Source organism: Saccopteryx bilineata, chromosome 11 (genome assembly GCF_036850765.1).
Source record: "Saccopteryx bilineata isolate mSacBil1 chromosome 11, mSacBil1_pri_phased_curated, whole genome shotgun sequence".
Lineage (NCBI taxonomy): Eukaryota > Metazoa > Chordata > Mammalia > Chiroptera > Emballonuridae > Saccopteryx > Saccopteryx bilineata.
Genome location: NC_089500.1, coordinates 1,826,482 through 1,839,994, shown reverse-complemented (window position 1 = coordinate 1,839,994; position 13,513 = coordinate 1,826,482). Strand labels below are relative to the sequence as shown.

Here is a 13,513-nt window from a genome sequence, read left to right as displayed (position 1 = left end):
CCACCACCGCGGCCCCGCGCCCGGCGCCCCCACCGCGGCCTCTGCCGGGACCATGGAGCCCGCGGCCGCGGCCCCAGCGCTGCCGCCTGCCCGTCCGGCCACCGTCCCGCCGTGAGGCCCCCGGGCGCCCCGCTCGTCCGCCCGGGCCGCTGCGCTGCGCCCGCCTCCGCGCTCGTGCCCGCGGCCGGTCCCCGCGCGTGCGCGCTCGCCGGGCGTATGTGTGTGAGTGTGTGAGTGTGAGTGTGTGCGGGTGTGTGTGCGTCCTGGTGCGCCGCCGCCGCCGCCGACGATGCCGCGGGGCCGCCCCCCGAAGCCCAAGGAGAGTCGGACGCGCGGCGACCCCGGTAAGTCCCGGCCTGTGCCGCTCCGCGCGCGGAATGTAGTCCCGGGAGTCGGGCCGGCGGGCGGGCTGGGCAGGATCGGGTCCTGTTCCGGTTCCGGGAGGGCCGGGGCCGGCGCCCCACGCCCGCACGTCCGACCCGCTCCGCGCCGCCACTCCGACTGCCGAGTGCGGCCGCAGCGCGGGCGGAATGATACGCGCGGCCCTCCGCCGGCTGGGCCTACTTTCCTGGGGCGGCGGCGGTGGCGGGCCGGGGGCGAGGTGCGCGCCGCCTCCTTCTCCTCCTCCCCCCGCTCCCCTCCCCCGCCCGCTCCCTCCGCCCTCCGCCCTCCGCCTCCGCGTCCCGGACGCCTCTGCCCGCCAGCGGGGATCGCGCCCCGCCCGGCACAGCCCGCCCCAGCCCGCCCCGCCGCCCGGCTCCGGCTCCGCGCGGCCTGTGCGCGCAGGTGCGTCCCCGCCGCGAGCTGGCGGACAGGACAGTGCGGTCCCGGGGTACCCGGGCCGCAGGGCCGGCACCGCGCTCCTCGCGGCGGGGACGCGCCCGGGCGTCGTTGGCGGGGCCCGGTGGTGACTCGGTGCCGCCGGCCTGCACAGGGGGGACACTAAGGTCCTCCGGCGCGGCTGCAGGTGCGCGGGGGAGGGCGCCCCCCGCCAAGCTTTCCCTGTGCTCCGCAGGGCAGCGGCCGCAGCCGCGACGGGGGCGCTTAGGGATCCGCGTTCCAGCCGGGACCGACCCCTCGGGTGGCCTCTAGGGCCCGCCGTCCACGTGCACAGCCGCACTCGGGTGCTAACGGCCCCCGACTGTCAGGAGTGGCCTCTGGTGGCCGCCGGGAGGCCCTGAAGGCCCCTCACCCAGGTGCCCTGTGCTCGCTGTTCATTTACTGTGTCTTGTTAATAGGCCCCCCACCCGGAGACAGCGGGGCCCGAGGCAGTGTCAGGGTGGCAGAAGGCTCAGGACCCAGAGGGGCCACTCCTTTCCCAGCCTTCCTGGCTTACCACGTGGCATCATTGTCAGTCACCTGGTTTTTTCACAACTGGGTCCTGTGATTTCATTGTTACTTCGGGTCTGTCCTCTTCCAGGTCTGCTGCCAGCATCGCTGGCCCAGCCTTCCTATGCCCCGCAGGTGCAGTTCTCCAGGTGCCTTCCCACTGGTCTCCACTGGGCTGTCCTGTTGTTCACCGCCTGCCTGTCAACCTTAGGGGCGCACACCTGGGTTAAGACTTGCCAATGGATTGTTCCTCCCCTTCCCGTGAGGTCCACGGGCCTCTGGGGTCCACGTCATAGCTCCAGTGTCAGCCCAGGCCCCCTTTCTCAGTACTGCCCCGGCACCGAGTTCCTTGTGGTCCTGATGGCATGGGTGTTTGTGTGTGAGGCCCGGCTGTCCCCCTACCCAGTGTCCACCACGCCCACTGGGTCTCAGAGTGCCAGCTTCCTGAACTTTCCAAACTTTTCCCAACTTTCCCCAGCCAGTTCTTGTGTGCCATTGTGGTTCTTTTTTTTTTTTTTTTTTTGTATTTTTCTGAAGTTGGAAACAGGGAGGCAGTCAGACAGATTCCCTCATGCTCCTGACCTCCAGGATCCATCCGGCATGCCCACCAGGGGCGATGCTCTGCCCATCTGGTGAGTTGCTCTGTTGCAACCAGAGCCATTCTAGCGCCTGAGGTGGAGGCCATGGAGCCATCCTCAGTGCTCCGGCCAACTTTGCTCCAGTGGAGCCTTGGCTGCGGGAGGGGAAGAGAGAGATAGAAAGGTGAGGAGAAGGGTGGAGAAGCAGATGGGCGCTTCTCCTGTGTGCCCTGGCGGGGAATTGAACCTGAGACTTCCACACGCTGGGCTGGCGCTGTACAGCTGAGCCAACTGGCCAGGGCCTGGATGGGAGTTTTGACTGATGAGAGGAGTTGTCTGAATTTTATGATGAATAAAACTTGAGTTCAATAATTTTATGCATTACATTTTTTTTTTTTTTTTGTATTTTTCTGAAGCTGGAAACTGGAGAGACAGTCAGACAGACTCCCGCATGTGCCCAACCGGGATCCACCTGGCACGCCCACCAGGGGGCGATGCTCTGCCCACCAGGGGGCGTTGCTCTGTTGCAACCAGGGCCATTCTAGTGCCTGAGGCAGAGGCCATGGAGCCATCCTCAGGACCCGGGCCAACTTTGCTGCAATAGAGCCTTGGCTGCAGGAGGGGAAGAGAGAGAGAGAAAGGAGAGGGTGAAGAAAGGAGAAGCAGATGGATGCTTCTCCTGTGTGCCCTGGCTGGGAATCGAACCCGGGACTCCTGTACGCCAGGCCGACGCTCTACCACTGAGCCAACTGGCCAGGGCCATGAATTTTATTTCTAAGAAAATCCTGGAAGGTGGGTGAGGATTTTTTTACAGAGTTGGAAAATGATTTGGAAGGTCCACCCAGCTAGCAAGTGTTAGAGTTGGAATTTGAATCTACATTGGAGTCCAAAGTGTGCATGTCATGGCTCTGCCTTGATGATTCTGTAAAGCACTATGTATGGGTTGCTTCATTTATTCAGCAAATATTTTAAAGCATTTTCTGTGGGCTCTCCGCTAGGGGCTGAGAATACAAAATTCATCCGCAAGGACACAGCCTCTGCTTTGCACCTCTTGGACAGTGTCCTGTGCTGGCGGGAGTGTGCTAGGCAGCAGGGATGTCTGGGCTTCCCAGAGGAAAAGGATGTCAAACAAACCTCATGAGATGATCAGAAGTGGGCCTACTCAAAAGAGTTTCTTTTTTTAGCAAGCGAGAGAGATGGACAGACAGGAAGGGAGAGAGATGAGAAGCATCAACTAGTAGTTGTGTCACTTTATCTGTTCATTGATTGCTTTTCATATGTGTCTTGATGGTGGTGGGGGGCTCTAGCTGAGGCAGTCATCCATTGCTCAAGGCCTGTGACCCAGGCTCAAGCTGGTGAGCCTGCGCTCAAGCCGGCGACCTCGGAGTTTCCATCCTGGGACCCAGGTCAACGCTGTATCCAGTAGTAAGTTAACACAAATCTAGTCTGGGAAAACCACACTAAACCATAATTATTCATCAGATAAAATCAATTCAGTTTTTGTCTTGCTTTTTGTAGAGTTCTCCTCTATCAGGATCTTCATGTTTTCTCTATACACAAAGACAGGGTCTCTGCACTGAAGGAATTAGCTGTGTTTTCCAGACTACTCTTGAGTTGTAGAGCTTTATGTGAAGTATCCCAACAAGGCCTGGTTGGGCTTCCACCCTCAGCAGTGTGTTAGGAATTACCTGGGAACCCCGCTAGGTCCATTACATCCTAGCCTGTGAGGGAGCCTTCTGGCATCACTGCTGGGAAGGCTCCCAGGTGCCTGACTCCACCTTGTGCTCAAGGTCAAGGCCGAGAACCACTGGCCTACAACAAAGCTGCTCTGATAGAGGGAGGGTGGGTGAGGAATTTGGGGATTGCCTGCACCTCCGAGGTGTTTTCCCCTAAATCTCTCTCAGCATAGTTGAAAAGTATTGCTTCAGTGGATGAAAATGAAGAATTTATGTAACAGAGTGTGTGGACAGACTATGCTCTTAGTTCAGAAGTCAGACTCACTCGTCTGTGGGTCGACAGAGAATGCAAGGGGGGGTGAAACAGTTAAAGGCCCAGGTAGCAGCAGCTCACTGATGGCCCTGGGCCTTGCAGAGCACTGCAGAGTTATTTTGTCCACGGGGCAGGTTCCCCTGCTCCACTCATAGATTGATATAGGTTAGGATGTTCCAAGAGAAGCCAGAAATGTGTTTGAGTAATTGTTTTAATTGAATAGAACATCTACACTGAGAAGTGCACAGATTTTAAGTTACTCCTGCTCCCCCAACACTGTCTTCTTCTCATGCCTACCTCTGATACGATAGATTGGTTTTACTTGTTTTTTGAACTAAATTGAATTCATACTATGTACCCTTTCATTTCTGGCTTTCTTCATTCAATAGTTGTTTTTATGAAATTATTCTTGCTTTTATACGGCAGAGATGTATTCATTTTCATAGTTGTATAGTATTCCATTCTATGAACACACTTGTCATTTACTTTATCCTAGGTACTATAGATATTTGGATTGTTTCCAGTTGGGGGCTATTAGAAATAAGAGTTGCTATGAACTTCTATGCATTTTGGGGTCAAAGTGCACAATGTTAAGCAGTCTTCCTTTGACAATACAAAAGACTAACTTTCCGTATATATACTAGAAAAATAATTTCTTGTTCATCAGTATTTCTCTATATATCAATATAAAGTTTATCTAAAACTAAAGCACTAGAATATACAACTTTCTTCTGTATTCCTGACTTGTCTTTTGAGATTTGGGTCAACTATCTGCAGCCTAGCCTTTCTGGTAAACAAAGTTCCACTGAAACAAGCTACACTCGTCACCCGTGGTAACTTTTGGGCTACAATAGTAGATCTGAGTAGTTATGTCAGAGACCTGACCACAGAGTCTGAAACATTTACCATGTGGCCATTTGCATAAAAAGTTTGCCAACTGCTGTCCTCAGTTGTAAACCATGATTCAACCCCTGCCCACCTGCCCACCTGTGACCTCTGCGAGTTTCACTACCTGCCATGCTCCTGGGAACCACAGTGAGGGCTGTGAAGTGATGAAGGCCTTGCTTTCTACAGTAAACAGCCTTAGTATTTACTTAGGCATAATTTCTTTAAGCTAGGAAGGACCTTCGTCTCAGTCATGGGATAGAAAGACTAGATGCTCTCTGGAGTAATAATCTTCAGAAAATGAATACAGTTGTGGCAGTTGTCTGTAGTTCACCAGTCTGCCCAGTACCTATGCACCCCACATTTTTTTACCCCGCCCGCTAATGTAGCTGATGTTCTCTGTTGCGAGTTTCAGATTGTTAAGTGCAAGAGTGAGCATGGAGGCCTTGGTTTGGTGCACAGTGATGGTCTAGGACGTATCTCCTGTAAGGGTGCAAAGATGGTGTTCCATAAGTATGACTGTGCACTGCCCGCTGCCTACATGGGGATTTTAGGCAGCACCGGGATAACTTGCATGTTTAACGGCCATGCATTTATTTTTAAGTGTCTTAGCGTAGAGATTACTTGATGCTTACTAGAAAGTATAACCTCAAAACTGAGGTGCTGACAGACATATGGGCAGACATACCCACAGATTCTGACAGCGCACCTGGGCAAAGGTGAACAGGTTTCTGAACCATTTAATGAGTATCTGATCACGTATTTGCCTTAATGCTGTCACAGGTGTATTTCCCATCATTTATCACAGTACCATTACCAATGTTTGCGAACTTTCTCATATAATCGGCATCAAGATTATATGGTTAATAATAATGGTGCATATAAATATGTATGTAATTCCTTATATTAAGAAGTGGGGCATTGACAGCACCCCGGAAGTCCCCATATGCTCCGTCCAATCAGTACTCTCACAAGGACACTGCTATCCTGATGTTTAACAATCTAGGTTAGTTTTGCCCACTTATTGACCTTTCTGAGATGAAATCATAGGGCGTGTTTTCTTAAGTCTGACTCCTTTTGGTCAGTGTGAGTCACCATTGTGTATCAGTGGGTTGTTCATTCTCATTGTTTGCAGTACGGCAGGTCCGCAGGTAATGTTTTGCACTGTTGCAACTGTCTCATTGAAACTACTCATGCTTTTGACAGCCGGGTACTTGGCTGGGCTCTTGGTTGAATATAGTTTATACTGAAAAAACATAAATAGTCCTAGGCTTACCGTTGGGATAAAATGCTGTTGATAGAATCCAAGTTCATCTGCTATTTTTACACAGGCTGGGTGCCTGATAGAAACTGGGGTCTCAAAAACCATGACCTTGAGGGGAAGGACTGGAAGCATGATTCAAGGACAGAGCCTTAACTCAGGAGTTGAAAGTTCCTGCCAGCCCTGCCACTGGCTAATTATGTAATTTTGAGCAAGTAGCTGATTTCTCTGGAGTCTTAGTTTCCTTAGCTGTATAGCCAGGATATGAGTTGTGTGACTCACCGTTCCCCCCAAAGTAAATTTTATTTTTTTTAACTTAAATCTTTTGGAATAGATAATACATTATAATGGTTCAGAATTTTAAAATATGGATGCCCCCTTTCTCAGTTCTGTTCCCCAGTCAGATGGCTGCCTGTACTGGCAGCTAGTACTCATGTTTTTGTGAAGTTTTACAGGGATGCTTTCTGCACACGCATGTGACAGGGGACATAAGCTATGTAGAACATGCTCCTTCTTCCACTGACTAGGTTTTGAGGATGAATTTCCCATTTTTTATTTCCAGATGAGTACCCTTACAATAGTGAGTGCATTTGAACAATAGCAGGTGGAATGATGGAAGCACACAGGTCTTCCTTGAGCCTGCCCCTCCCTGGGAGCGGGCACGTTTGGAGTTGGTAGTACCTTGCTAACCTGTAACCTATTTCTTACCATAGTAGAAACTTTTCCAAAGGGAATCTCTGCCAATGTGGTTCCAGCAGTCATTTGATTTGGTCTTCAGGAGTCATAAAACATTTCATGATCAGTTTAGTGCAGAAGTTTGTTGGGCTTTTTTTTTTGATAGAGAGAGGGACAGAGGGACAGGCAGGAAGGGAGAGAGATAAGAAGCATCAGTTCTTTGTTGTGGCACCTTAGTTGTTCATTGACTGCTTTCTCATATGTGCCGTGAGGGGGGAGGGCTCCAGCAGAGCAAGTGACCCCTTCCTTGCTCAAGGAATGACCTTGGGCTTAAGCCAGCGACCTTTGGGCTAAAGCCAGCGACCTTTGGGCTAATGCCAGCGACCATGGGGTCATGTGTTTTGTATGATCCCACTCTCAAGCCAGCAACCCCTGACTCAAACTGGCGAGCTTGGGGTTTCGAACCTGAGTCCTCTGCGTCCCAATCGAAGCTCTATCCACCGCGCCACCACCTGGTCAGGCATGCAGAAGTTTTGAAAGGATGACCTTTGATAGACTGTGGACATAGTTAAGAACAAACAGTAAAACCTAGGCGTTTCTTTTCCTTAGGAGACCCCTTCTCCTTTATGGAGTTGCTGGTCTTGAATTGCATCAGTGTTTCAAGACACGAATTGGCTTCACCCACGAATCTGCCACAAGATTGTGCAAGCCAGGAAGGCTCTCAGACCCCTCCGCCGCCCCGCCCCCTCCACTGGCTCCGCCCTGTCCCCGCCCCCTCCACCGCCCCGCCCCCTCTGCCGGCTCTGCCCTGTCCCTGCCCTGCCCCCACCGCCCCGCCCCCACCTCCTAGCCTGGCCCTGGCTTCAACTCCTGCTCCAACGCATCACGGGAGCCAGGTGGCCGACTGCTAGCCAGGCTTAAACTGCAGGCTGTCCGCTCGGGTTCGGGGAGAAGCTCACTGAAGTCTTCACCTTAACCCCTGCCCTACTTCCGCACTGCTCAAGTCTAGATTTTAGGGGTCAAGCGACAGATTTCCAGTCTTGGTATATTTTATATGGATGATCTACCTGTTCATGCTCAGCTGGTAAGACCTGGAGCCTATGCACTCCTTTTAAAGGATGGAGCGACTTAGGCCGTCTTCATGTTAGGAGGCTGCTGACAGGTGCTGCTGGTCACTCCGTGGTGGTTCTCTCTGAGGGATTCTGAGGTCTAAGGCCGGTTCCCTGCGTGGCTCCAGAGGAAGCCACTGGGAGGCCGAGGGCTGTCCCCATCTCGGCGGCCTTCCTCCCAGCCCGCAGTGTCTGAGCTCTGTAGCCTTCGCTCCAGGTCTGCAGGTTGTCCCCAGCTGTGCAGCCTTCGTCCAGGCCTGCAGCATCTGAGCGCACAGAGCCTGCGCTTGCTGCCTTGCTCTTGCTCCTCGGCAGTGTTCAGAGGAAGACTGAATTGGAGAAGGAGCGTTTATATTTCGAGTAGAATTTTGTTTGAGTGATGTAGGAGCCTGTGTGGGTTCCTGATGACCCCTCAGAGTGACTGAGAGGGGATGTGCCTCCAGGCTTCACAGGGACTGAGAAACAGCTGGAAGCAGCAGGCACCCGGGGTGACTTAGGGATTCTGGGACTTCCGTGTGCCTCTGAGCTTGGGGACCAAGCCTCAGGAGTTCAGCTTCAGGTTTCCAAAAGTCCTGCTAAAGAAGAATTTAGGATTTTACTGTCCTGTGTCTCAGTCATTTCTGAATTTTTCATTTCTAATTTAAAAGCATATCCATTAAAAAAATAAATTCAAGATAGCATTTGTCTCAACTAAAATGTCTCAGATTTCTGACATAACTTGGCTTCTACACAATAACAAAATAATTTTATTTATAGGATGAGAATAACAAACGGCATTTATTATCTACACTTATACAATTTTATAGATGGAGTTTTAACACTGAATGCGGAGAACACTAATTATGCCTATCAAGTTCCAAACTTCCATAAATGTGAAATCTGTCTGCTATCTTTCCCAAAAGAGTCCCAGTTTCAACGCCACATGCGGGACCACGAGCGGAATGACAAGGTACGTACCTGTTTTTAAAGGCGGTTGTCAAAAACGTGAGTGTTGCCACTGGAGGTATTGTAAACATCCACACATGAACTGAAATTGTTTCCTGTGGTAATTTAGATTCCTAAACTGGGAGGTCGTTTCTGTTCTATAAATACATAGTGTCTTTTTCAGCTGTAGTTGTATTCCTTGCCATCATGAGATCAGGAGAGAAAGGGAGAGATTGTTTGGGTCCATGTATTGCAGTTATTTACAAGGAGAGAAAAACATACTCAAAACATGCCTTCCCCTAGTAGTTTATTTCCCGTATGAATGCAGAATTGGTCAAGTTGATGTGTTTTTCTCTAGCAGGGGTTGCCCTTACGTGTGTTCATTTAAAATGGCATTCAAATCTGTGAGGTGACATGTCAGGAAGGAGCCATACTGGCTTACATAGGGGTCTGGGCCCTTCCCTGTGGACACCCTGTGGGATGCCACAAGAATGGTAGTGTCTTAGAGGGATGGCTCGCCTGATAGACCAAGACGACAATTAAAGCGCTTGTGACTTGAGGTAGGACCCTGTGAGCCAGCAAGTGTTTGAGACCAGATAGTTCCAGATCTCTTCTCTGGAGCCCTGGTGTGAGCAGCTCCGCCTCACCGCCAGATCAAGGTTAATTCCGTGCTGTGGCGAGACTGTGCTTGCGCCGTGCCCACTGGCACACTTCCTGTCCTGCTGAAAATCTGAAAACGCTGGTGTAGTCCTCATGAGGGTCTTGATGTGTCAGAGAGAAGCGCCAGTGACAACTTTATCTTTCTGCAAGTAAGGGGCAGAATGTCTCCTGTCTGGGAAACATTTTAGATCGAGATAAGCTGCTCTGTTAAAATCTAGTAATCATTTCTATGATTTCATATTTTACGTGAAGTGATGCTGCTTGTAGCAGTGGAGTTGGTCAGAGAAGGAGGGAAAATCACACCTAGTGGGAAGTTTGTCCATGTGTGATCAGAGACCTCACCTGACACACGGAGGTGCCGTGGCTTTGGCATCCTCTGCCATGTTCCCTACGGAGCTCATTGCGTCTGTCTGGGATTTACTGACTTCGGGTCCGGTAGAGCCTTTGGAAGTTTCTTGGAGGGAGTGTAGATATGGCACTTATTAATGTTTGAATGACATCCACTGTGGAAAGATTGTATTTCAGTGACTTCTTGACTTTTTTTTCTCTCCACATAGCCACATCGATGTGACCAGTGCCCCCAAACATTTAATGTGGAATTCAACCTGACACTGCACAGATGCACCCACAGTGGGGAGGACCCCACCTGCCCCGTGTGCAACAAGAAGTTCTCCAGAGCGGCCAGCCTCAAAGCGCACATCATGCTGCACGAAAAGGAGGAGGTAATTATTCCGGCCTGTTCTTGGTCAGCCACCTCTGAGTATGGGCAGCCCTTGGAGGGTCTCGGGTGTGAGCTGGCTCACAGAACCTCTCAGACTGATTGCAGGGAGAGAGCAACACACTTGCCCTGGCTTGTTGCCAAGTCACTGATGCGATGTCTCGTTTCTGGGCCTGGCCCATTGGGTGAAGGCACTGAGGGTGCATGTCTGCGTCAGCCAGGAGAGGGGCCTCCCCCCCCCCTTGGAAACAGGAATGAACATTTGTAGAAATGTGAAGTGGCCAAAGTAGGTTTTCTGCTTATAAATGTGGCTCCTGGCACCCCCGACGTGTGGGAACTGGGGAGAAGAAAGTACCTCCGTGATTTCGGGGGTGGCAGCCTGACAGCTTCAGCTGGACAGGCTCGAGGGCCCCGGTTTGCGTATGTGTGTGGCTTTGCTTTAAAAATGTTGTCCTTGCCCTGATTATTGTAGAAAATTAGGAAAATATACAACATAAGAGGGAAAATGTGAAAGTCACCTGTCATTCTGTCCAGGGTTCATTACAAGTGACTGTTCAGGAGGAAAAACTGGCATATTCCAAAACAAATGCAGTATTTAAATGACGTAGGTAACATTTGCATCCTAAAAATTGAGTTACTTTCTTTGTAGGTTTGTGTATTATTTTATGTCTTTTCTTTTTCCATATAAAAATCATTTTTTTATCTTTTAAAATTGATCGCCTGACCTGTGGTGGCACAGTGGATAAGGCATCGACCTGGAACGCTGAGGTCACTGGTTCAAAACCCTGGGCTTGCCTGGTCAAGGCACATGTGAGAAGCAACTACTATGAACTGATGCTTCCTTCTCCTTCCCCCTACCACCTTTTCCTCTCTCTTTTTCCTCTCTTTCAAATCAATAGATAGAATCTTAAATTTACCATATTAGTGATGCCTGTGTAGTGGGGGAACGAGAGCCTCCACCCCAGGGCGCCAGTCCTGCCGGGCTCTTAGGGCCTCCGGGCTCCCCGGCTGTCTTTTCTGCGCTTTTCTCCTCAGTCCCTGCTGCAGGCACTGTGCACTCAACCTGCTCGTCCCAGAGTAGTGTTCCTCCCCTTGACAGCCGCACGGGGTGACCTGTGGACACGGCTCTCGTGACGGGCAGGTCGCTGTGGTTAGGCACGTGGCTTGTTTCAGCTGTTGCAGATACAGTGCCAACAGAGCCACGTTAGCAGACGTTCCTGTGTGTGTCTTCTGGGCACACTGGCCATTTAGTGGCCAGGCTGGCGGTTTTGTGCCCAGGGACATTGTGGTCGCCTCTGCACATAGCAGTCTACACCAAGACTCATCATAATCAAACATTTAAAGATTAAAGACAGACTATCTTGAAAGAGACCCGAGAGGAATAATCTGTTACCTGTCGGGGCGCCAGTGCGCCTGACAGCTTCCCGGCACCCTGGGGGCCCTGGAGGTGGGGGAGCAGTTTCAGTTGTTGAGAGAGAACTGTCCTCCAGGAGTTCTGTAGGTGGTGAAAACACCTTACAGGGTCGAGGGGAGTACGGACACTATACACTATGAGATGAGCCACACCCACAGATTTGCTGCTTGCAGCCCTGCCCTTGAAGACTGGCTAGAGGGTGTGCTCCAGGGAGGATGGAAGGGAAGGCAGCAGGCCCAGGCTCCAGGGAACCAGGAGCGGTGTGATGGGCAGTTCCTGGGCCCTGGAGGTCAGCTTTGCATGAGGTTTATTCTTCAGTCAGTGACCCAAGTGTAAACAGATCCTTCTGTAACGTGGTTGGGCCTGACTAAATCTATGAGGGGTGAGGGGCTCAGCAGGAGAAAGGCACTGGCCCCCTGCAGCCCACACTGCAGAGCACAGGATTAGTTGCGGAGCCACTGCCTCATAGCAGAGCTCGTTCTCTGCATGTGCACGTCCCGCTGCTTCCATGCCTCCGGAGACCCGGCTAACGCACGCTTTCCAGATGAGCTCTTTCACCTGGGGTGAACGCAGTATGCGACGCTTCCCCATGCATTCCAAAGTCACACCTGGTGGTCAAAGCAAGAGTCCTCACCGGGGGGTGCTCCCTGAATGCAGAGGGAGTCATCACGGGGTGCTCCCTGCACGCAGAGGGAGTCATCACGGGGTGCTCCCTGCACGCAGAGGGAGTCATCACGGGGTGCTCCCTGCACGCAGAGGGAGTCATCACGGGGTGCTCCCTGCACGCAGAGGGAGTCATCACGGGGTGCTCCCTGCACGCAGAGGGAGTCATCACGGGGTGCTCCCTGCACGCAGAGGGAGTCATCACGGGGTGCTCCCTGCACGCAGAGGGAGTCATCACGGGGTGCTCTCTGCACATAGAGGAAGTAGGCCGACAGTTGTATTTAGGGGGAAGTTGCGGTTCCCAAGTGAGACAGGCTTCTGCACGTCCCTGGACGTGGTCCAAAGTGCCAGGCACGGAGGTATACTGTCACACCTGGCGTGGTCTCCAGGGAAACTATACCCAGAAATAGCACAAAAAGATCAAAATGAATTCTGGAAAATTCTGAGTAGTCCAGGATGTAAGAAAGAGGAGAAGGAGCGAGAGGAGGCGACCAGAGAATGACACAGCAGACGTACTCTTGGAAGGAGCAGCAGTGACGGTGCAGGACGTCCCAGATGCGTTACCTGGAAGACGTGTGGCAAGGCTGAATTCAACAGCGTGCTCGAGCAGCACGCCGTCTCTGGGACACTTCCTCCACAGGGAGTAGCCCCATGGATCCGGTGGACACAAGGACAGGAGTGGTGGTTGTCGTAAGAATCACCGTTGCCATTGACTAGTCTGTCCTCCTGATTAGTGCGAGGTGACAGGGGGCATGTTGGAGTCCACGGCAAGGATGAAGGTCAGCAAGGGAGACAAGCAGGCGGACTCTGAGCAGTGTGCTGGGAACAGAGCATGCTGGGGATACCAGCGCTGTGCCACCCCTCCCATGCCTCGGAGACGGGACGGAGGTTGTCTCCTAGAGCTGAAGGCTGAGGTCATGTAGGATTGGAGAGGTGAAGTCACAAGGAGAGGTGTCCAGCTATGGAAAGTATGCTTCAATGACATGGATTTAAAAATAATTTCTAAACATTTTCTTATGTGTGCTAATGACTAGTAACTAACTTTAATTTAAGGTGTTTCATGTTTGAATTTTTACCTAGAGCGTACTACTGTGTGCTCCTTTTTCCTTACCGCTCAACTGAGATCAATTGTCTTAAAATCCATAGTGGTCACTGCTCTATAAAGATAAATCTCAAAACCAGAGAAGCCAGAAAAACTACTGGAGTATTAAAATGATGTAGAATGTTATCTTAAAATGCATGTAACTACTGAAGTTCCCGTCTCTGAGTGAGCAGAGTACTGTTTCGGGACGTAGCACACACACTTGC

At 51.6% G+C, this 13,513-nt stretch overlaps 1 protein-coding gene across 4 annotated transcripts in view; it reads left to right on the top strand.

The window, feature by feature from the left end:
* Positions 1 to 207: 207 nt before the first annotated feature.
* Positions 208 to 13,513, top strand: part of ZNF236 (zinc finger protein 236) — a 56,033-nt gene continuing 42,727 nt past the window's right edge. For 3 of the 4 annotated variants that reach the window (XM_066247546.1, XM_066247547.1, XM_066247545.1), the window contains exons 1-3: positions 208 to 344; positions 8,633 to 8,775; positions 9,968 to 10,132. In XM_066247546.1, coding sequence (XP_066103643.1) covers positions 290 to 344; positions 8,633 to 8,775; positions 9,968 to 10,132 — 363 coding nt within the window. In that variant the 5' untranslated portion in view covers positions 208 to 289. The remainder of the gene's footprint in view (positions 345 to 8,632; positions 8,776 to 9,967; positions 10,133 to 13,513) is intronic. The other variant, XM_066247548.1, reaches the window with a different exon arrangement.